The 22,316-nt window shown below is 39.6% G+C and overlaps 1 protein-coding gene across 1 annotated transcript in view; it reads left to right on the forward strand.

Moving 5' to 3' along the window:
• CFAP61 (cilia and flagella associated protein 61) overlaps positions 1-22,316 on the forward strand; it is a gene marked incomplete at both ends in the record, with an annotated part of 275,048 nt that overhangs the window by 32,966 nt on the left and 219,766 nt on the right. Inside the window, one exon of the mRNA XM_084247720.1 lies at positions 5,518-5,677. Within this exon, the coding sequence (XP_084103846.1) occupies positions 5,518-5,677 (160 nt within the window). The remainder of the gene's footprint in view (positions 1-5,517; positions 5,678-22,316) is intronic.

The raw sequence follows: 22,316 nt of genomic DNA on the forward strand, positions 1-22,316 counted from the left end.
CGAAACTACAGCTTAAATTTGTGGTCTCTCCTTGGCCCTCAGATTCAGTTGATTTTTTGCATATACTCATTAGCCACTGCCAAAGCCTACCTGCATGACTGCTGGGTGTATTCATGGAATCTGGCAATGGGATGGAGTGGTATGTGGGTGAGGTATATGGAGAGCTGTGGATGACCATGTGTCAGCTAGAGCCATTCATGGGTATGGCATTCCCAGAGATTGAGGGTGGGCTTGTTTGATGGATAGAGGGAATCTGTGATGTGGTTAGGGTCTGTGTCCCTTTTATGTCCTCCCAGAGTCCTATCTGTTGCTCTCCCAGACCATTTTATCCCATCCAGTCATTTAGCTCCCAATTTAGTAGTCTAGATGGGATGGGAGAAATAAGTCCCATTGGCAGTCTAACACACAGCTTGACAACCTGGATACTCATTCAAATGTTCACCTCAGGATAAATCATGAGCCAAGGAATATATTCCTTAACCCTAGCTATTCTGTAGTAGATGAGTGTTCTGGATAAACATAACATACTCACTCCAGTGCATCCAAACTTGTGCTTTTTTTTCCCCCCCAGTGGAATGTTAGGACTTATCCTCTGGCATGTTGGACTTCTACAAAAGTTCTCTCCTGTGTGAATGATTGTCTTAGTCGGTAGTCTCCAGGGGCTTCCATACCTCAGCCAAAAGGTACTGAATTTAGTTCACAGCAACTGTAGGGTCTACAGCCAGGGCCAACGTCTCTCTGCCTGTTTCCTGACATGTAGGTGGGCATGGGTGGACCCTTTGATATAAGTCCATAGTCCCTCAAAGATGCTTTCATTTACGAATGGTTGCTGAATGTTTATAATTGAAGTGGGAGACAAAAACTATGTACATCTTAGGCTGCCATGATGCTGATGTCACTCTTTTAGTTGTTAGGTATTCAGGTGGTAGTTTGAAGTGAAATCTCTTCAGTTAGTGCTTGTGAGGAGCATCTGAAGTGAACTCTTCCCCTAGGTTCTTTCTCTTATCATACGTTGTACACTTTCAGTGTGTGTAATTACCAGCAGAAAGTTGCAGACTTCCACGTTGTAGGCTCAGCCCTATACAGACGCTTTGGTGTCTAAAAGACAAGTGGACACCAGCCCAATCTCTGGAGGCCATGCTGCCTGCCTTAGATATCAGATGCTTTGTGTTTTGTGGGTATGGAAGTTTGCACTTCAAACTTCAAGTGGGAGGACCTGGGAGTGGGTCTCCAGGGTGCACCATGCCATACTGCATCTTAAACCTTTTCAGTTTCAAAATCAATGTTTTCACTAACCTTCCACCTGCCTCCTGGGACCCTTCCCCCAACCACCTGGATTTCCGAAGATTGTTGTTTTAGGCAGTAGTGTGCTGAGTCAACTTCTCTGGCTCATGAGAGCCAATTGTTAAATCTTTGGGAAACTGGTAAGCTGACTGTTAAATTATATAAGCTTACAGTGTAATAAGTTATACTAAAATATAGTTAATATTCATAATGTATCACTTCCTATTTTTTTATTGTAATTTATGCTTTTGAGGTTATTTATGCCTGTGATCTCTGAACAGTGGAAACTCTATAATAGTGGCTACTGGGCAGGCTCTCCCCAGCTCCCTGTTCAGTGACATCACACTGGTAGCTTTGACTTGGCCACAGTTGAAGTATTTACACCATCAAAGTTGGCAAATGCTAAAACTCAGGGCTTTTTGCCTGTGAATGACGATTAGGCATTTACCAGCACATTTTACTTTTAGGTGACCATGATTCATCAAGGATAATGGAATAAAGTGAATCAAGACTGCCTCTTTCCAAACAAGCCTGTTTCAGATCATGCCTGTAGGTTGTCTGAGAGCTATATGTTACGTGGGAAACACTTTACTCCTTAAGGGTTTTTAACTGTGAAGACTTTCTTTGGCTTAATAGCTACTTTGGAGAAGTTTTGATTCATTGCTTTGCCACAAGTTCCTTTTCATAACTTTCTCCTGGCTTATCTTGACATCTGGTGTTTACTCCAAGCTGAGATTTCAAGGAAGGGCAGTTGGAGGCCAAGGCGGCTCCTGGAGACAGATGGACAGAGTGTCTGCTTTGGCATCATCCATGATATAGGCAGCAGTGGACAGAGTAGGCACTGTTGACCTGTGGGTGGGCAGAGTCTGCCAGTTCAGACATGCCCTTGGCATTAACAGAAAGGATCAAGCTGACAGTGGTGACAATGAAGGTATCCTCATTGTGTAGTATTGTCACCCTAAAAGGAGGGTGACTGTAGGGCTTTCTGGATGGAAGCATCAACAATACAGTGTACTCATGTCTGTTAATGCACCCGATTGCAAAGACAGGGCCACTGCACATGTTTTTTTTTAAGTAATCGAAACCTTGTATATATTTTCTCTCAAGTATAAGATATATAAGACACCATTGTGGTGCAAAGTACCTCTGTCACCTGAAAGATAAATAGCAGCCTGCAATCAGTGCCTTTTCATTGTACAAATAAAAAAGTCAACTAAATTAGTTTATTTTTCCGAATACATACCAACAGGCACACACACAAAGTTGCATTTGAATGCTTCCATATATTCATATTTGTTTCTCAAATCCGGAGAGTTATTTGAAAGACACCCAAAAGCAAAAGCAGATATTTTTCAATACTTGCTCTTTGTAGTGCATAATTGTGAACTTTTGTGAATTGTCACAACCCGGGATGAATGATGGGAATATAACAGGTTGTAGAATTGGAAAACGTTAAATCTTTGTTCCTAATGGCAAAACATGTTTTTCTCATTTTCATCAGAATGTGTGATCCATGCCATTTGAAATCAAATTCCAAACACAATGAGCCATTAGTGTAATAGCTCATTACTAACAGCGGTCTTATAAATAATACATTCTTATCATGCGCATGCAGCTCACTGTGAAGCCAGCAAAAGGTATTTCAGGCCATCGAAGTTTCGTTGCGCCAGCGTGGCTGTAGATTAGAAGGACATCTCCATGTGAACCAAGATGGATGCCAATTTTCCCTGCCGAGAGTGAGGCTGGCCCGTCTCTTTCTGCACATATGGTAGATGGATTGGTTAATCAGCGTCTGCTGAGTCTTGGGCCTAAAATTACAGAGAAGCCAGACAACTGCGGCTACACAGCCTTTGTTCACGAGTGCAAACAAGACAAACAATCACTTGTTATTTGGGAAAAAAATTAAAATGTTTACTTTGGACTTTTATTAAAAGTGTCGATGGCTTTATAAAACAGCTGTGTAAATCCAGCCTTTTACAGCTAGAACCATTTGGGGACAGGGGGCTGTAAAGAAAAAATGTGCATGGAAAAATTAATTTTAGGTAGTTCCTCTTATATTTCAATGTTACAGAGAAAATAAAGGGACTCTTCACATTTATTTTTTAAACACGTTTGAGAACAAATGGTTTTAAATTAGAAGACACATTTGAGAACAAATTGTTTAATGCAATCTTTTTTTCTGTGTCATTTAAAATCTTGAGTATTATTATGGCTTAATTCTCTGCTTTCAGATGCTATAATATTAACTATTTTCTGTGAATGAGCACTTATGGGAAAGAGGTGCATCCTTAGGGCAAAGGGGTGCATTATGAATGTTGAGTTCTTCTACCTCCTGACTAGAATGGTTGTCTCAAGAAAAAAAAAAGTCTGAAGATTTGAGGACTAGAACTCAGTAAATGCTGGTATCTAATGAAAGTTGTCAGAGTCAAATCAGTCAGCCAAAATGTGCTTCAAACCCAAACTAATCAACAGGAATTATTTATGTGAAATTTAAAGGCCTATACAGTCATCTCTTGCTTTCTTAAAAAGAAAATTTCAAAGTGTTTTCCTTGCAGAGACGAATGAAATACAGAATTATTGATGAGACACAATAAGGAATTGTAATTATAGTTGCCTCGCAATATCAGATATCTATAGAATTTAAAAAATTGCTGTTCATTTATAATATTAGGTACCAACAATAGGAGTAAATCATCTAGTTTACTCATAAAAGAACCAAAAATTTATTTCCTCTACTTACAACACTCTGACACCAAATGTGTGGGGTTTTGCCCATACCAACCAAATATTCCTGCTACTGCCATCTGGGTATCCTGCAACTCAAGTTGGTGATACCCAGAGTTAGTGCAGATACTGAGGACAAGGGCTTAGTCTCAAATACTGTCTCCCTCACCCCAATTCAGATGTCAGTTGTTAAGTCCCAGGTTGTCATCTGTATGTCTAACTGACCATATGTTAGGGGTTCCCATGACCCCCTCTTTCAGTAGAGTTTCAGTAATTTGTTGAGCAGCCCATAGAACTCAGAGAAGCACTTTTTATTTACTATTACCAGTGTATTAATACGGATACAACTCAGAAACAGCCAAATGGAAAAGATGTACAGAGCGAGTTATGGGAGTGAGGAGGTGTGGGCCTTCTGTGTCCCCTCCAGCACGCCAGACTCCCAGCACCTCAATGTGTCCACCAACCTGAAAACTTCCAGATAATATTGATTTTTTATGTTTGTTTTTGTGGAATTTTCTTTAATGACAAATGATAAATTGCCCATTGGTTTAATTCAGCTCAGCCCCTCTCTCTCCCTAGAGGGGGGAAGATGTTGGGCCTGACATTGCCAACCCTCTGGTCACATGGTTCCTATGACAACCAGCCCCATCTCTCCAGGTGCTGACTCATTAGCATAAGCAGGTATGGCTGAAAGAGGCTTTTGATGAAAAACAAGATGCTCCTGTCAGGAAATGACAAGGATTTTAGGAACTTTGTGCCAGGAACTAGAAATAAAGACCAAAAATATGTCTCTTATATAGCACACTGTCATAATTATCTTACCACCTTTTATTCCTTGTATAAGACCTATAATTTGGGTATATCACTGGGAAGCAATGTGTTTGACGATTACATTCACTTGGTCCAGTACCATAATTTATCACAAATTCCCATCAAACCTTCTTCCTCACACTTCCTTCCCATGGCACCATACCACCAGAGAAATCAGTTAAGGAAGACTGAATCATTCCTACCTGATGAGGAGGAATTATCCATTTGCTTTCTTAGAATTGGGGTTTGACTAGGTGGACACTGGAATAATGACTGCTGTTACTGAGAATGGTACATCATGGAGGGGAGGAGAATAGACAGGAGGGACTTGCAGTGTGCTAATAAAAAGGATATGGACAGGCAGGATCATTGTCTGGACAATGAAGGCAAGTGATCAATTCCAAATAGCTTCCCCCAATAACTATCTGGTAGCTTTCCTAAATTACATATGCACCTCTGGGATTGTCTGCAGTGGTCATTCATTGGACATTTCTTTAATCGTGTTATATAAGTCATAACATTGTGTCATCCTTTATGCTGGACACTACAGCTATTAAAGGAAGATACTACTCCCTGCCCTAAATATCTCAATGTGCCTGCCAAGCTACCAACTACCCACATGCTGTAAGCTCATGGAAGTTTTGGAATGAGAATTAATTTGAGATCTGAAAGAGTTATAAGATGTTTTGGATGTTTCAGGTGGAAGGTATAGCAGTTGGGTTCATGAGTGTGTGCTCAAGAGTAAACATGGAGCTCATACATGAGTGCTTTGATCTGGGCCCCTTCCATGGATTCTGCATCCCACATCCTGATGACATCCTGGAACCACCAGAAGAGCTGAGTGATCAAGAAAGTCAAGGTATAGTGGCTCTCACAGGAAAATGTCAGAAATTAAATCCATGCTTTCTATACAAAAAAGGGTGGTAATCCCCATTTGAGGAGTAGTTACCAGGGTTAAGCACATCATTATACACATAGGTACAAGCACAGATAGTCAAGAGTGCACAGGTATAGTTATAGTGAGTGGCTTTGCACCTTAAGTCTTCCTAAATTCAGAATGTCTGCCTTCAGAATGTTCATGAATGTTAGAGTAGAGAAGTTATGGGAAAATAATTGAAGGTATTTGAGAATTTTACCCTCTTTACCCTGCCCCACTAAGATTTAATAAAATAAGTGAGTTTTTCAATTTAAGAACTGAAGAAGCTCTATATACCTTTAAGTATTCTGTGTTTGTCTTTGACAAATTATTATGAAGTACAGGTCTACTGCAAGTAGCAATTTTTAACTTGCTGAACTTATTTATCGCCACATGAAATAATGATTTTAAAATACCTGTATCAGAATTTTTATGAAAGGAAATCAGGTACTCTTAAACTTTGGTATTAAAATTCAATGAGGTCTTGCTGCAGCCACAGTTATCTTTGCAGTTAAGTGTTTGGGTTCTTACATCAGATAGATGCAGGCAGATGAGTTACCTTGGGAACATTAATTCACTTTTTGAAACCTGGGTTTCTTCATTAACAAAACTGGGATAAGAGCAATGCCTCCTACAAATGGAGTTAGGAAGTTTCACTGAAATCACCCAGGTCAAGGGCTTTACTGGGTGATCTTCAGCAAATTTAGTGCTCCATAAATGTAGGTCATCATTGTTAACAATTGTTATTTCTTTGTGATTAGCCTTTCATCTATTATATTTGAGTCTTTCCGGGTAAAAGCTTGGCATTTTGAATTGCTCTGCGTACTCATGTGGGAAGGCAGAGCCTTAGATGGAGAAATGCTTCCATTTTGTGCTGATGACTACACTCTACCGAAAAGATAGACTTGAGGTCATCGTTGTTTAATAGCAAAGACAACTTACCCATGCTTCTCAGCAAAGACATCTGGACAGGAACTTTTCAGCATGAGATAATCCTGAACCATAAGTGATCATTGTCATTTTCAAATGCACATTTTTTTTTCTCTGAAGGTCACATTAAATCGGTTTATGGTTCAGTTTTCTCATGTATAAAATGGAAATTTAAAAAAGTTTCTAATCCAAAGAATTGTTGGGTACAATGCTAGAATTTACAAGACAGAGTAAGTCCTGAAAAAATTTAAAATTATTTTCTTCCCTTCTTTGTTGACTGTTTCTATTTTTATTAAAAACAAGCTGAAAGATAGAGTCCTGTCTATTGTGTTCCCCAAAGCCTACTGATATTCCATATATAAAATGAATGGAAATACCAGTCTTAGAAACTCTATGGGGGAACAAAATTCAAAATTTTTACTGAAACATGGAGTTAAAGAAAGTAAATATAATCTACTGTATCTGTCTAGTGAAAGCTCATAGAGATATGGAAGATAAGAGAAGTCCTATTTTTCTCTGCTGCCTGTAATGCTCTTATTTAAAATTAGTTGATCTAGGAAGTAAAAAAAATAGGAAAGCTTCTCTTGTTATCTTTTGTGCCTTGTTTATTTTTTAAAACCTATTTTATGTTTACTGATAACAAAGATAATTATGAAATTTTCACCAGGGTACACTATTGTAGACTTCCAAATAACTCAGGGGTGGATTCACAAATCATCAACAGCTCATTACAGCTAAGAAAAGAGTTATCAAGCCATTTTGCTGCCATCTTCTTATTAGCAACAACAAAGAATGAGACTCCAGAAAAAATTCAAAATGTGTTATGATCTACTACTGTCCTTTTTTTCTGATGAAAGTCTCAAGTTAAAGGAAATATAATTTCTCTAAAACATGAACTAAAATTTTTGTTTCAAATGAGCATACATCATTGTGCCTTATATCTTGTGTTTTGTTTAGTGCTATTTTACCTTTCAAAGGAATAATCTCATTTTATTCTCATAACTTGATGTAGGAGAGCTAGGATAGGTGACATTGTCTCTTTTTATACCTGCCCAAGTTTTTGCAAGGTATTAAGGCTCATCAGTGGCTGACTCAGATCCAGACTCAGCTCTCTTTGCTTGGCAAGGTGACTTTTATCTTGGATGGCTTTTAACTCCAGTGGTGATTCTATTGCTCTAGATACGTTAATCAGTTTTCACTTCAAGATTTTTTTTAATGAGTTATCACTTTAATGAGTTCTCAGTGACCCACTCATATCCCTCAGACTTTATTTTTGTGTGTGTGCTCTGAGCACATTCCATGTACTGGAATCTTTACCACTGTGTGTGGATTTGCCAGACCTGTAGAAGGCCACTCTGCCCAGGCAAGAGGAAGCAGGCTGGAAGTGCCAGGAAATCAATACTTTGAGCTTCCTTGTTTAACTTCCTTGCATCCCAACTGCTACTTTTTTCATCAACTACCAAATAAATTCAAGGTCTGCTTTTAAGAGAACCCACACCAAGACAATGCTGGTTTAGTCTTTCCCCACCAGTTGTGAATACATGTATTTTAACACAAATGACAAGAATCAGAATATAAATACCCCATTTCACTTACCCCTCTGGTGGAATAATTCTGAGACATGAGTTTTGTATTGCTTCCCAGAGATGCTCCATGGAATTAAGTTCCAACTATAGTAATGCCTATTTATTAGATGCCTTCCCTTCCCTTTCTTGCTTCCTCACTTGCTGAGTGGTGAATTCTTTTGGAGTCATCTCTCAAATAAACCACTTATTCTTAAATCTTGACTCAAGGTCTCATCTTCTCTTCCCATCTGTGAAACTTGCAATTTTATACCAATCTCAACCTTTCCACGTAGAATAATATCAACATTTAATGTTCTTAAATTTATACAGAGGCCTTCCTTCTTTAGTTATTTACACACATTATAATCAACCTGCTGTCCATGTCAATCATACCCGTTTTCCATTGGATCTAAAAAATTTAACTAAGCACATTCAATTTGCATTTTGCTTGAATATATTTATGTTCCCATTTTTTAGCTACCACTTTTTACATATGACCTACATATGTACTTTTTGCATTTTGTGTACTAAACCTTGGAACTAAACTGGAGTCCCAGTTTAGTTTCTAGTGGGAGCAAAGTCTAAGGATGTAGATTTTGTCTGAGTATAGGAAAACCTAGAAAAGATTAATTTTTTTTTAATTTAGTGGGGGAACCTAGCTAAGAATTAACAAGTTCTCCAAATATTAGAGAAATTCATAAAGGAATAGTCACATACTCCTAAGCATATGCTTTACGGGAAAGAATGTGACTTAGTGAGATCTAAGATTTCTGTAAGTGCTAAAAGTCTGAAAACTAAGTGAATGCCTTTATATTCCATATAAATCTTTTCCTTCAATGACAATAGAATGGCTCAAATGTGTGTGTGTGTGTGTGTGTGTGTGTATAATTTTTTTTTTCCTGGTTGGCCCCACTCCAGTATTTACAAATCAAGGTGTTCTTTTGTTCACTGCATCTGCATCATCACAATACTTTGGCATCAGAAATGAGCTGGCAATTTTCTTGATGATGCGTGAAGGAAAGTAGGACATAGCTTGCATTTCCACAGCTGTGCTGGCATCACCATATCTACTAGTTAAAATAAAAAATAAAAACAAGCAAAATTCAAAACTTGTTTGTCACGTAGGCCATGTGACCTGTTTAGCAAGAGCCTGTTTTGAAAGTGTCCTGACATTGTCAGGTGTGTGAATTGTATGACACCCAGGGCCCGCCATTCAGAATCTTTGTGGGACTTGATGTTTCTCTGGCAGGGAGAAATTTAATTTTATATAACAAAATTGTGAGTTTCCAAAAGAATAACTAAAACCCTGTTGTCATCCGAGCACCCAGGAAAATTGTTGCTTACTATGCTTTTAAAATGTCTTTAAAAATATAGTTTTCATAACATCTTAGTACAAAATATAACAGTACTGCCTTTCCAATTTTTTTGAAAATGACTCTTGTTTTCAGGGAATGTTTCCTTATGTCTTTAAAGTTTGCTTCTTACCTCAGAGTCTTTACTCTGTAGGGGGGGAGGAAACATCTGGAACCACTCTCCATGTTTCAGAGCTAAGAAACAGTAACTAAATCAAGTCTTTATTTATGGTACATCAAATAGCCCAGGTCTTTTAGTTTCTTTTCTAAAGGTTTCATGTTTTTTTAAAGATTTATTTTATTTATGCATACAAGAGCTGGGGTGTAGGCCAGAGGTGCAGAAGTGATGAGAGGATTTGCCAGAAACAAAGTGGGGAGCAGAACAGGCAGATCTACTGAAATACACTGCTGAGGGGAGCAGCGGGTGTGACAGAAGAGGTCTGCTGTGCCACGTGGGTAGCTTCCTGGCTGGTGATCTGACTTGTGCTGCAATTGCTGCCCATAGCTTCATAGTGCTGAGACTTGACCCCTTGTGCCTCCAGGGAGGCCCCTCCAAAGGTTTCATTTTTTTATGACTAAGTTGCCTTCTATTGTTCTTTTTCTGTTAACATGGATTACAAATTTGAGTGAGATATTAATCTAATGTTACCAGGTTCTGGGTTCTTGAGTTGTCTTGTTACAGAACATAATTTCTATAAAAGAGGGAGGTTTCATGTTCCCTGACCAACCAACGTAATGATGGGTGGAGCTGAGTGGAAAGAAGACTTAGAGAAGACTTGGAGGACATATGTGGAGCAGAGAGGCATGTGAAGAAGGGCCTGCTTGCTTCTCAGCTTTGGACTTGCACCATGGACTTGGGGATTATGGAAGAAACGCATGGGTGATAGACACATGGGGTGGCTGACAATGACAGTCTTGAACTTCATTTGTACTTTGATTTTGTCCCTTTTGTCCCAGACTTGTCTAGTCCCTTCTGCCCCTTTCCTATGGTTATCTGCCAGAAGGTGCCTTAGACTTAGGGCATATTTTCAGACCTCAGCAATCCGGCTTTACACCAACCCTGTTTGGTTGGGCATTTACTCACAGAGGGATGGGTAACTTTGGGTGCTTCATTAGGAAACTATTATTCTTTCTCCTCTTTCCTTTCTGTGCACAGCAATCTTATTAAAGTTCTTTTCTAGTAAAGGTCTTATACACTAGGAATATGCTTTGTCTTTATGTGGTGGATGACAGAACCCATTTAAAGCATGTAGGCTCCTCAGTCTGCCTGTTAACAATCTGAAAAATAGAAATAATAAAGACTCTAATCCTGCAGGTACCAAATAAGAATTTATATTAAAACTTTTGCAATTTAGCATAAGGAAAGAGGTAATAAGAGGAAAATATATAGCAATACAGACTCACATCAAGAAACAAGAAAGAACTCAATTTAGCATAAAGGAGTTAGCATCAAGAACTGAATCTATGTGCTGCTCCCCAGAAACAGGTGAAGGTTCTATTAAAATAGCTTTAACAGCATAATTAGAGAGTTGGGGGTCCTTTCTCTGCTCTTCTCTCTTGAGCTTTCAATCTTCTTGGGCCTGTCACCTCTTCATGATAGATTCAAGATTGCTAGCCTAAAAGGTTTGTTAGTGGTGAGAACTTTATTTCATCTGAAGTATGAACTGGGGAGGGATTCCTTTTTAGTGATAGGAACAATCACTACAGATTGTGGGTAGGTGACCTTGCCTTGTATCTCCAGTGGAGGAAATGCTGCTTTCTACTTTATAATAACTTGTTCTGCCTCAGCCAGTGGTAACATGTGCAGTATCATGGAGTTTTCTGAGACTCAACAGACCCTATCTCCCGCCTAATACATACAGAGATAACAGTGTTTCTGCTAAAATATTTGCATTATGTATCTCAGAACATCTATTTTGATACCCAGTGTGTTCTGTAGTTATTTAATTTGTGACCAACTAGGGCTAAGTCTTAGTTTGCTTAGGCTACTATAACAAAATCCCACATAAACTTGACATCACAACGGAGAAAGGTTAGATTCTTCTGAGGCTTTTCTCCTTGTCTTACAGATAGCATCTTCTCCCAGTGTCTTCACATGGTAATCTTCCCTCTGTCCCTGTCTTTGTTCTATGTCATTTCTTGTAAGGACACCAGTCATATTGGATTAGGACCTACCCCTTTAACCTCATTTTACTTTAATTATCTCTTTAAATGTCTCATCTCCAAATATAGTCACATTCTAAGGTTCTGGGGGTTAGGACTTGAATTTTGTGGGTACACATTTGGCCCATAATACCTGGGACCCTGTGTTAATGGTTCTCTGGAGTCTTGTGGCCAAGGCTAAAAGGCTATGTCAATAATGCTGATTGTGGCAACAGAGCCTTCTTCATGCTTTTATAAGCTTAATATGCTAATTCAAATTTGTTACATTTTAATCTTATCTTTTTGAGACCAGTCATTGTCTTTTTAATATATAAAGGTAACAAAATTGCATTTTCCCTAAGTCTTGCCAACTTTTTTTTTAAGATTTATTTATTTATGATTGCAAGAATTGGGGTACAGGCCAGAGGTGTGGGAGATGAGAGGATTCACCAGACACAGAGCAGGGAACAGAACAGGCAGATAGATTGAAGTACACTGCTGAGGGGAGCAGTGGGTGAGTCAGGAGAGGTCTGCTGCGCCTTGTGGGTAGCACCTGGGCCTGGGTTGAACTCGTGCCATGGAGGCTGTGGTCAGCTTCACAGGGCTGTGCTCAACCCCTTGCGCCCCCAGGGAGGCCCCATTGCTAACTGTTTTTCTGGACTTAACTATGAGAGTTCTAATGCTTTTATTCAGGCACAGGGGAACAATTCCCCCATTGCTGAATTCTACTGAAGCTGGATGAACAAAAAAAATTAACATCATACACAGATTAGTAGGAGAAAAAGGCCAAATTTAATAACATACATTTGAAGAATTTATATGACAATAAATTCTAAAGTAAAGGGAAAAAAAAAACAGGGGTTGGGCCTCCCTGGTGGCGCAGGTGGTTGAGTGCTGCACTGTGAAGCTGTCCACAGCCTCTGAAACGCGGGTTTGATTCCAGCAGACCGGCAAGATTCCCACATGGCAAAGCAGACTTCTCCTGTCTCACCCGCTGCTCCTCTCAGCAGTGTATTTCTTCAGTCTGCCTGTTCTGTTCCCTGCTTTGTCTCTGGTGAATCCTCTCACCCTTCCGTGCATCTGGCCTATACCCCGGTTCTTGTATTAAAAAAATAAATAAATCTTAAAAAAACAAAAAAACAGGGGTTTATGTACTGTGCTAAGGGACCTGAGACATCAAGGAGAGAGGAGGGATTTCTCAGGACTTCATTTGACAAAACTCTTTCTCTAGGCGTTTGCCCTGTTTTAAGATTGTTTCTGGAGATATCCCTAAATCTAGGTAACCTGCATTCTTTATTTTATTTTATTTTTTTTTAAAGATTTATTTTTTATTTATACAAGAACTGGGATATAGGCCAGAGCACAGGGAGAGTGAGAGAATTCACCAAAGACAGAGCAGGGAGCAGACCAGGCAGACGGACTGAAAACACTGCTGAGGGGAGCAGTGGGTGGGGCAAGAGAGGTCTGCTGCGCCATGTTTGTCTCTCCCAGACAGGCGGGGAATCGAACCTACGCTACAGAGGCTGCGGACAGCTTCACAGCGCTGCACTCAACCTGCTGCGCCACTGGGGAGGTCCTATTCAGTCACTAAGTCTTATCAGTTCTCCTAGATATATTTTGAATACACATTCACTTCTTTTTTTTATTAGATAATAAATTTTATTGTTATATTCCCCATACAATTGCAGCCCCCCCATTCTGACCCCAATCTCTCCCCTCCCGCCCTCACCCTCGGGTCTCCTCCTTCCCGGCGCCCCGCCCCACCTCGGGAGATAAACACATGCAATTTGCAGCAACATGGATGGCGCTGGAAGGGATCATGCTCAGCGAAATAAGCCAGAAAGAAAAAGAAAAATACCGGATGGTCTCACTCATAGCAGGAATCTAGAAAACTTAAATAAGGGACCAGGAAAATGAATAACTATAAGAAAGTGAAAATCAAAATCAACAAAAAACTATGAACCAGAGACACTTTTAACCTGCATTCTTTAAGTAATGTTTATAGTCTTTCCTGAGGTCCAAGAGGCCTCAATTGGCCGTAGTTCCACAGACCAAGGTTATACATATTGTAAAAGACCTGCTCAGCCTCTCTGACCATTTTGGGGACACTGATACTATGCTTTGCCAGAGATTTTTTTTTTTTTTTTAATTTTTTTTAATAGAGGCATGTTTTATTTTATTTATTTATTTGTTTGTTTGTTTTGTTTATACATGCACTGGGTACAGTCAGAAGCGCGGGAGGGTGAGAGAATTCACCAGAGCCAGAGCGGGGAGCAGAGCAGGCAGAAGGACCGAAGTACACTGCTGAGGGGAGCAGCGGGCGGCAGGAGAGGTCTGCGCGCCATGTGGGACCCTCCTCTGGTGGCCGGGGAGCAGCCGGGGATCGAACCGGCGCCGCAGAGGCTGCGGGCAGCTTCGCAACCCAGCGCTCAACCGCTGCGCCACCGGGGAGGCCCTTGCCAGAGATTTTTGACAGAAGTATATAATGCCAGACTTTTGCCTGGGATGACATGTATCGCCAAGGTTTACAGTATGCATTCTTCCAGGGGTTCTGGGATTGGAACCCTTGAACTGGTAACAGACCAGGAAGAAGATCCAGACTTAAAACCCAGTCTTATTGTTAGGAGCATTTCCTCAAAAGCCATCTTGCTAAGTCTTTTGATTATTTAACAAAATCTGTTGCTGATTTTCAATCTCAATTTAAATGTTGTTTCTGAAGTCCTTTCTAGTGCCTTTAAAAACAAATGATGGTACCACAGAATAATCTTTTTTTTTTTTTGCAGGAGATAAGATGATTGAGGACTCTATTTGTGCTTTCCTCTTCATCATTGGGAAGGACTTGTGACTGGGGCTGAGATCTCCCCCAGTCAGATTCATTTTACAACTGTAGAAATACAAATGCATTTTTACATAGGGCCTAGAGGTCTTTGAAAGAAAAGTGGCTTTATTTATATTTGTTATGATCATTATGTGCTGGGATTATTTTCTCAGTAGGCAGTGTCTCTCTTGCCCATATTTATGAAGCAGGGGAGAAGGCATTTAATGAATTTCAAGAGTGTATTTGACTGTAAAACACATCTCTCTTAGTATATTCACATGTAAATAGCCCTTTTATTTGTTCTCTCTGGTGACCTTTCTTTTTGTGGGGAGTAGATCACAGTTTGTTGTTGTTTTCCATTTCCAAATAGGAGGCTGGATGATAATAATGAAAGATTATGCAAAAAATCTATGTTTAAAATAATGTTGATATGCCACTCGTGTTGCAGGATAATTATAGTAATTTGGCTATTACACTATATGGAGTCAGGAGTTAGTTGCTAGAAAACACGGTGATAGGGGTGATTCAGGGGATTTTCATCCCAACAGGCTGTTTGATCCTGCTGACTTTTCTCTTGAAAATAAATTGCTTGTGGAGAATACTCTGAATTCCCCCTTGATTAAATTGGCTATCCACAGACTGCACCCATCGCCCTGGGGTCACTGTGAGTTTGGTGTCTGTTTACACAGGATTTTTGACGACTTTTAAAATATCATGGACCAAATTTAAACTGAGCAAAGCAACTAAGGGAGCAATTACTAAAAATCACAGTCTTTGCACATGGCAACAAACAAAGGGAAATGTATAATTCCTAGTCCAACATGAATCAGTTATTTTGCTCCTGGGTTGCAAGCCTTTTTCCCATTGCATGTTGCTGGGTCATCTGGTAATTTCAGACCTAATGGAACATAAAGACTTATTCAGAGGAAGACCTGGGACAGTCACCTTAGATCTGTTAGTGGGTAGATGAGGGACACCCCAAACCTCCCTGCTCTAAATGGGTTCTGCCATCTGCTGCATCAATACAAAACAGACTCAAGGGCATTACTACCTTCAATAAAAAGAACTTTAATACAATTAGTGTGCAATAGAAAGAAGAGTAAGAGAAAGAATATAGTTACTGTCGGGGTACCATTTAGTAAGGTTAAAACTAAGCTCTCACTCCTGACCAGCAGGTAGGTTTGGGAGGCTCGAATAGCTAAGGAATGGATAAAGCTGCTGTGGGGACAAAGCCATCAAACTGACCACCATGACCAGAAAAATCAGCCCAGCTACAGGAATGAAGAAGCAGAACATGCTTCTGTGTCAAAGACCAATGCCAGAGACCAGACATCCCAGCAGATAACTGGTGCAAACTGGCATCCCAAGTTAGAGAGCCGCAAAAACACATTTTAAAAGAGATCCTCAAATCCTCCTTAGTGCTCAGACTTCTCTCATCTTGCCCACTGCAGTGTATTTCAATAAATCTGCTTGTTCTGTTCTCTACTATGTCTGGTGAATTCTTTCACCCCTGCTCCTCTGGCCTCACCCTGATCTTCTCTCCACAGCAGTTACCAAATCAAGTACCCAAAGTTACACCATCCCCTTGTGGGCAAATGCCCAGCCAAACAGGGTTGGACCAAAGCAGGGCAGCTGAGGCCCAAAAGCTTGCCACAAGTCTAAGGTGCCTTCTGGTGGGGTTCCATAGGAAAGGGGTAGAAGGGGCCAGGCAAATCTGGACCAAAAGGAGCAAAATCAAAATGAACATAACACCTGCCATTGTCAGCCTCACCATGGGTATTTCACTCATATCTCTTGCCAAGTGTCTCCTAAGTCCCTTGTGTAAGTCTAAGACCTAGAAGCAAGCGTGACTTCACATATCTCTCCATTCTCATAAATAGTTAAGGACATGATGACTATACCATCTAGAGGTAGAGAAATAGAACATGTACATAACATACATAAAGAAAGAAAGGAAGAGAGGGAAGGGGAGAGGAAAAGGGAGGAAGGTGAGAGAAGGTAGGGGGAGAAGGAAGGGGAGGGAAGGTACAAGTAGCGACTTTGTAGCTTTCATTCTAAAATTTAGTCATGAGCCATGCATAACTACAGTAATGCAAAACTCACTCGTTCATGTAAGAGTTGATTCTCATCTTGGTCCCATATATTATCATGTTACCTGAATTGTAATTCTGGTACATGGAACAAGCTGAGGTTTCCTGCTCAATATGAGGACTCAGGCTTTTTAACAATATTTGCGTGTGTGTGTGTGTGGGGTGTACTTTCAAGATTTTCTTTTGTTCCAATGTAATAGAGACCGTTAAATAAATTTTGGGCAAGGGACTGAGCAGGAATCTAGATGCTGAGCATCTCCAAATTTCATCTGAGTGAAACAAGTATCCAAGTTGTTTTCCTGTATCTTGAGATGGATTCTTTTATTTGTTTGTTTGTTTTTAAAGATTTATTTGTGCATACAAGAACTGGGGTACAGGCCAGAGATGCAGGGGGTGAGAGGATTCACCAGAGACTGAATGGGGAGCAGAACAGGCAGACTGAAATACACTGCTGAGGGGAGCAGTGGGTGAGACAGGAGAGGTCTGCTGAGCCACGTGGGTAGCTCCCTGGCCAGCCTGGAATTGAATACCTGCTGCAGAGGCTACAGATAGCTTCATAGTCAGTGCTTAACTCTTCGTGCCACCAGGGAGGCCCTTGAAATGGATTCTTAAGTCATTAATTTTCTAGGTTTTGTTCTTTTTAAATGTTTTTAAACTATGAATATCTCTCATGCTTGGATTTATCTGCAACCTTTAAGTTTCATTATGTAATATACCCATTACCATTTAAAAAAATTTATAATCATTCTTTGACCACTAGTTATTTAAAAGAATTTTTGTTCACAAACATTTGGGGATAGCCATTGTCTTTTTTTTTTTTTTTTAAAGAATACAACTTGACAACTATCTTCTTTAATTTTTAAGTGTATAGTACAGCTAATAAACTACAGGGACAATGTTGTATGTCTCTAGAACTTAACTCTTCTCACATAACCAAAGCTGTATCTGCTAAATAGCAACTCCCTACTCCCCCCCCCCAAGCCTTGGCAGCCAACTTGCTACTCTCTGCTTTTATGCATTTGATTATTTTAGGTACCTCATATAAGTGGAATAATGCAGGATTTGGCCTTCTGTAACTAGATTATTTCACTGAGCTTAATGTGTGATGTATTGCAGGATTTCCCTCACTTTTAAGGCTGAAATATGTTGCATTATATGAATATATCACATTTTCTTTGTCCATTAAGAATGTTCTGGGTTTTTTTATTAAGGGCCTCCCTGGTGGCACAGTGGTTGAGCTCTGGGTCATGAGCTGCCCGCAGTCTCTGCAGCGCCAGTTCAATCCCTGGCTGCTCCCTGGCCACTGGAGGAGGATCCCACATGGCGCGCAGACCTCTCCTGCTGCCCACTGCTCTCCTCAGCAGTGTATTTCATCAGTCTGCCTGTTCTGTTCCCCGCTCTGGCTCTGGTGAATTCTCTCACCCTCCCGTGCCTCTGACTGTACCAAGTGCTTGTATAAATAAATAAATAAATCTTAAAAAAAAAAGTTTAGATTAGTGTGTTGAAATAAGAGAATATACTCTTGTGTGATTTTAATCACATAAACTTGGTTGACATAAGGTCAATTTTTGTAAATGTTCCTTGAGTCTATGAAAAGAGTATATATCCTATAGTTGTCAGGTACTATGTTCTAGATGAGTCAATCACATTTGTTAATATTGTCAAATATTTTATCATTATTTATATCCATCACTTGTTTAATCAGTTTATGAGAAATGTGTTAAAAATCTCCTGCTTTGATTGCAGCTATAGTGATTTCTACTCATAGTCTTTCATCTCTTTCATTATGTATTTTGGGTCTATTTTATTGTACTAATTTTTAGGCCATTTTATTTTCCTTGAAATTAAAAAAAAAATCATGAAATGTCCTTTATCTCTAGTGATTCCTTTTTCCCCTTAATGTCAGCTTTTTTCTCATTTTAATATGGCCACATCAACTTTCTTTTTTTTTTTTAAGATTTATTTATTTATGCATACAAGAGCTGGGGTGTAGGACAGAGGTGGGGGGGTCGGTGGTGAGAGGATTCACCAGAGCCAGAGTAGGGAGCAGAACAGGCAAATTGACTGAAATACACTGCTTCGGGGAGCAGTGGATGAGACAAGAGAGGTCTGCTGTGTCATGTGGGTCAGCTCCCTGGCTAGGGATTGAATTCGTGCTGCAGTTTGTGCTCATAGCTTCATAGTACTGAGACTTAACCCTTTGTGCCACCAGGTAGGCCTCACATCAACTTTCTTTGATTTATGTTTTGTGTGGCATATCTTTTGTCATCCTTATATCTTTATATTTTTAGATATGTTCCCTGTAAATGGCTTCGTCATTTTTATTAATCCAGTGTGAATACTGTTGTCTTTTAATTAGAGTATTTAGTGTCTTTACATGTAATGTTCTTATGGATTTATAGCTACCATCTTACTTCATAGATATTCTCTTTCTGTATTTTAGTCCTGGTGTTATTTATTTGGGTCTTTTTCTTTCTTAATCTTTAAAGTGTCAGTTTAATTACTATTTTCAAAGAATCAGCTTTACTATTTGGTTTAGTCTCTTTTATATCTTGTGACTACAGCAGTGTTCCATTGTCACAATAATGCTGCTAACAAACAGCTACAAATTACTGTGGCATATCACAATAAGCATCTAAGATTCATGCTAGGCAATGGCTAGTGGCCCTACTAATCTTGGCTGGCTCTTTGCATATGTCTTGATTTTAATTAGGGAGATTGAGAAGAGGCTACCAAGACCTTCATGCCTTGAAAGAGAGTTTAGGTTCTATTCTGTTGCAACACACATGATGAGGAACCATTCTAATCTTTGATTAGAAAGGGTGACATGGTTGGCTTCTAATCAGAGGGAGACTTTTGAAAGACAATGACAGTGTCCAGGAAAGATATAAGGAGGGACTGAACCAGAACAATAATCATGGAAGGATTTGGGAAACATTTTGGAGAATTAGTGGAACTTGGTATTTTACTGCATGTGGGGAAGGAAGATCGTAGAAAAGAGACCTAAATATCAAGGGTGACTTAAGAAAGTGGGTGGATGGTGGGCCCATTTTGAGGAATAGGTATAATATGAATAAATGAATTATTTGATGGAGAATATATGATTGATTTCTCATTGGACAGGTTGACTCTGACCTTTACTCAGTATATCCAGACTGAAACATGACCTGCCAAAAGATACCCACATTGTTATCTTTGGAACCACTAAATGTTACCTTATTTTTAGAAAAAGTCTTTGTAAGGTGTAAAGAGTGGTTTTGAGATGAGGAGTTATCCTAGATTATCCTAGATTATCTGAGGGGCCCTAAAATCCCTTGCAAGTACTTTAATGAGATAGAGATAGAAGGAGATTACACACACATACACACACAAATACACACACATACACACACACACAGGGTAATGTGACCAAGGAGGCAGAGATTGGGAGTGATGGAGCCCCAAGTCAGAGAATGACAGCAACCACCAGAAACTAGAAGAGACAGGAAAAGAGCTTTGGAGCCTCTGGAGAGAGCATGGCTCTTCTGACAGCATAATTTCTGCCCAGGAATACTGATTTTGGAGTTGAGGCCTCCAGAATGGTAAGAGAATACATTTCAATTGTATTAAGACACCACATGATGATTTGTTTACAGTAGCTACTTGAATACAGTTACAAAGAGGACTAGATAGCAGGAGGCAAAAGAAAGAAAACATGTTAATAAATAGAACTTAACTCTTCAGCAGAATTCTCTGTTCTGTTCCTATTCTGATAATCCACTGTTTAATTGTTATGACTTTATAAAATATGTTAGTTTTCATTAGGAAATTTGACTTGCTGTTCTTGTGTCTTAAATATTTTGACCAACTATTTCTTTATTTATATGCCTTTAGAATCAGTTACATAAAAAGTGTGTTGTTAGGATTTTTGATTGATATTTCAAATAAGTATAAAAACACTAGATTTTATACGATTACTTTTCTTAACACCTTGAAAGTATATTGTTTTGCTTTCCCTATTTATTATTTCCATTTGATAAAGATCAGAGTAGATCCAGGTCTTGTGGGAACTGCAGTCTGTACAATTTGGGTGTCCTCTTTAGGAAAGCACATGTGAAATTATGAATGCACTGGCAGGTGCTGTGCCTTGGGAGAGACCTGGCCAAGGTACCCCAACTTCCAGCTTTATTAGATAAACCCACTTCTGCTAAGCAGTCTTAGAAAGTCCTAGAAAATTGTGCCTTCACTCCCACTAGACTAAACCACTAGTTCATGAACTCTAAGCTACTTAGGTAGCATAAGCATGAAATAACAATTAAATTTGCAGCCTCAGTCATGTTTTTAGTTGTGTGTTATATAATACCACTGCCTTAACTTTTCCCTGCAATAGCACCTCACATTTGAGGATCTCAGGGCACATTAGGAACATTAACTAATTAAACTTCACAAAACCCCAGAGACACAGGAAAGAGAGATACAGCATCACCTCGCCCAGTGCTGAAATGCAGCCACCTCTGGGGACAAGCGTGGCAGCTGCTTAATAACAATGTGCAACACCCCAGGACAGTTTAGTCAAGACAATTAGTCATCCTAGTTGGTAATGAACATTAGGCTGCAAACAGTTAAGTCACCAGGATTGTTAGTTCATTGTAAATCTAATCCATTTTTTGAGATTTGTTTTGTTTTGTTTTGTTTTTTTAGTAATTTTGTCCTAATTTTAAAGATACATGTATAGCAAAGTTCTAGTTTTCTTTTAGTCTAATTTTTTATATTCCATCCAATGAAAAACTTAAAATAAGAGAAAAACAATCTTTTTAAAAACTAAAGTACAACTTAAGAAGAGGGAGCTATTCTTACAGTTATTGTTTCCTCTCCACACCAAAAGATCTGCCGGTTGTGCTGGGATGCAGTTCTTCGTCGTTTTACTTTCAACATTATGAGCCTTCCCGTATATACACTTTACACTGCCTTGGTGTATCTAACTTTTCCTTTGAATTTCATTCTATTTCGTTCACTTGAGAAAGACCAGAGGGATTTGGGATTGCGGGGGAACTGCAGGTTGCTGCAACTGGTGCTTAAAAGAACACAGTGGGAGAGGACGCAGAGGTCTGTCTCTTTCCCTGTAGCCTCTGATGTGATGGTTAGAACTCAGAAGACAGTGTTGGTAGCATTGCCTCTGGTGCCTCCAGCAGACTCAAGTCCCTTCTGCATCTGTGGTAACACCTCCGGGTGGGGCAGCCACTAGGCAGAGCATCTGAGGGCTGCTCTCAGCTCAGACCCAAAGACTGCAGGTAGATGGCACAACACGGTCCCTAACAGAGCAGGTATAGGATGAGCCGGCAAGGATCAGGTAGGGGCAAGGAGAGAGGAGGTGTAAAAAGCCGGGAAGAGGGAAGACAGAGGGGAAGGGACAAAGAAAAAAAGAAAAGGAAAGAAAGCAGAAAGAAGAGGAAGAGAAGGAGGATGGGAAAAACTAACTTTTTTAGACAATGTGGGAAGACAACTTTCTATCTTAATTTTTAATGAAGGCAGAACACATGAACACAACACTGGTTATCATAGCAATAATCCTTGGTTTCTTAAGAAAGTAAAAAAATGAAATGAGACCTCATGTTTGCACTCTTTTCAAACAAAGAGAAAGCAGCTCTTGTCTTTGACATGGAGAGAGCACTGACACAGCTACTTGTGGTCTTTTCCACCTTCTGT

Source organism: Talpa europaea (assembly GCF_964194135.1).
Source record: "Talpa europaea genome assembly, chromosome: 11".
Taxonomy (NCBI): Eukaryota; Metazoa; Chordata; class Mammalia; order Eulipotyphla; family Talpidae; genus Talpa; species Talpa europaea.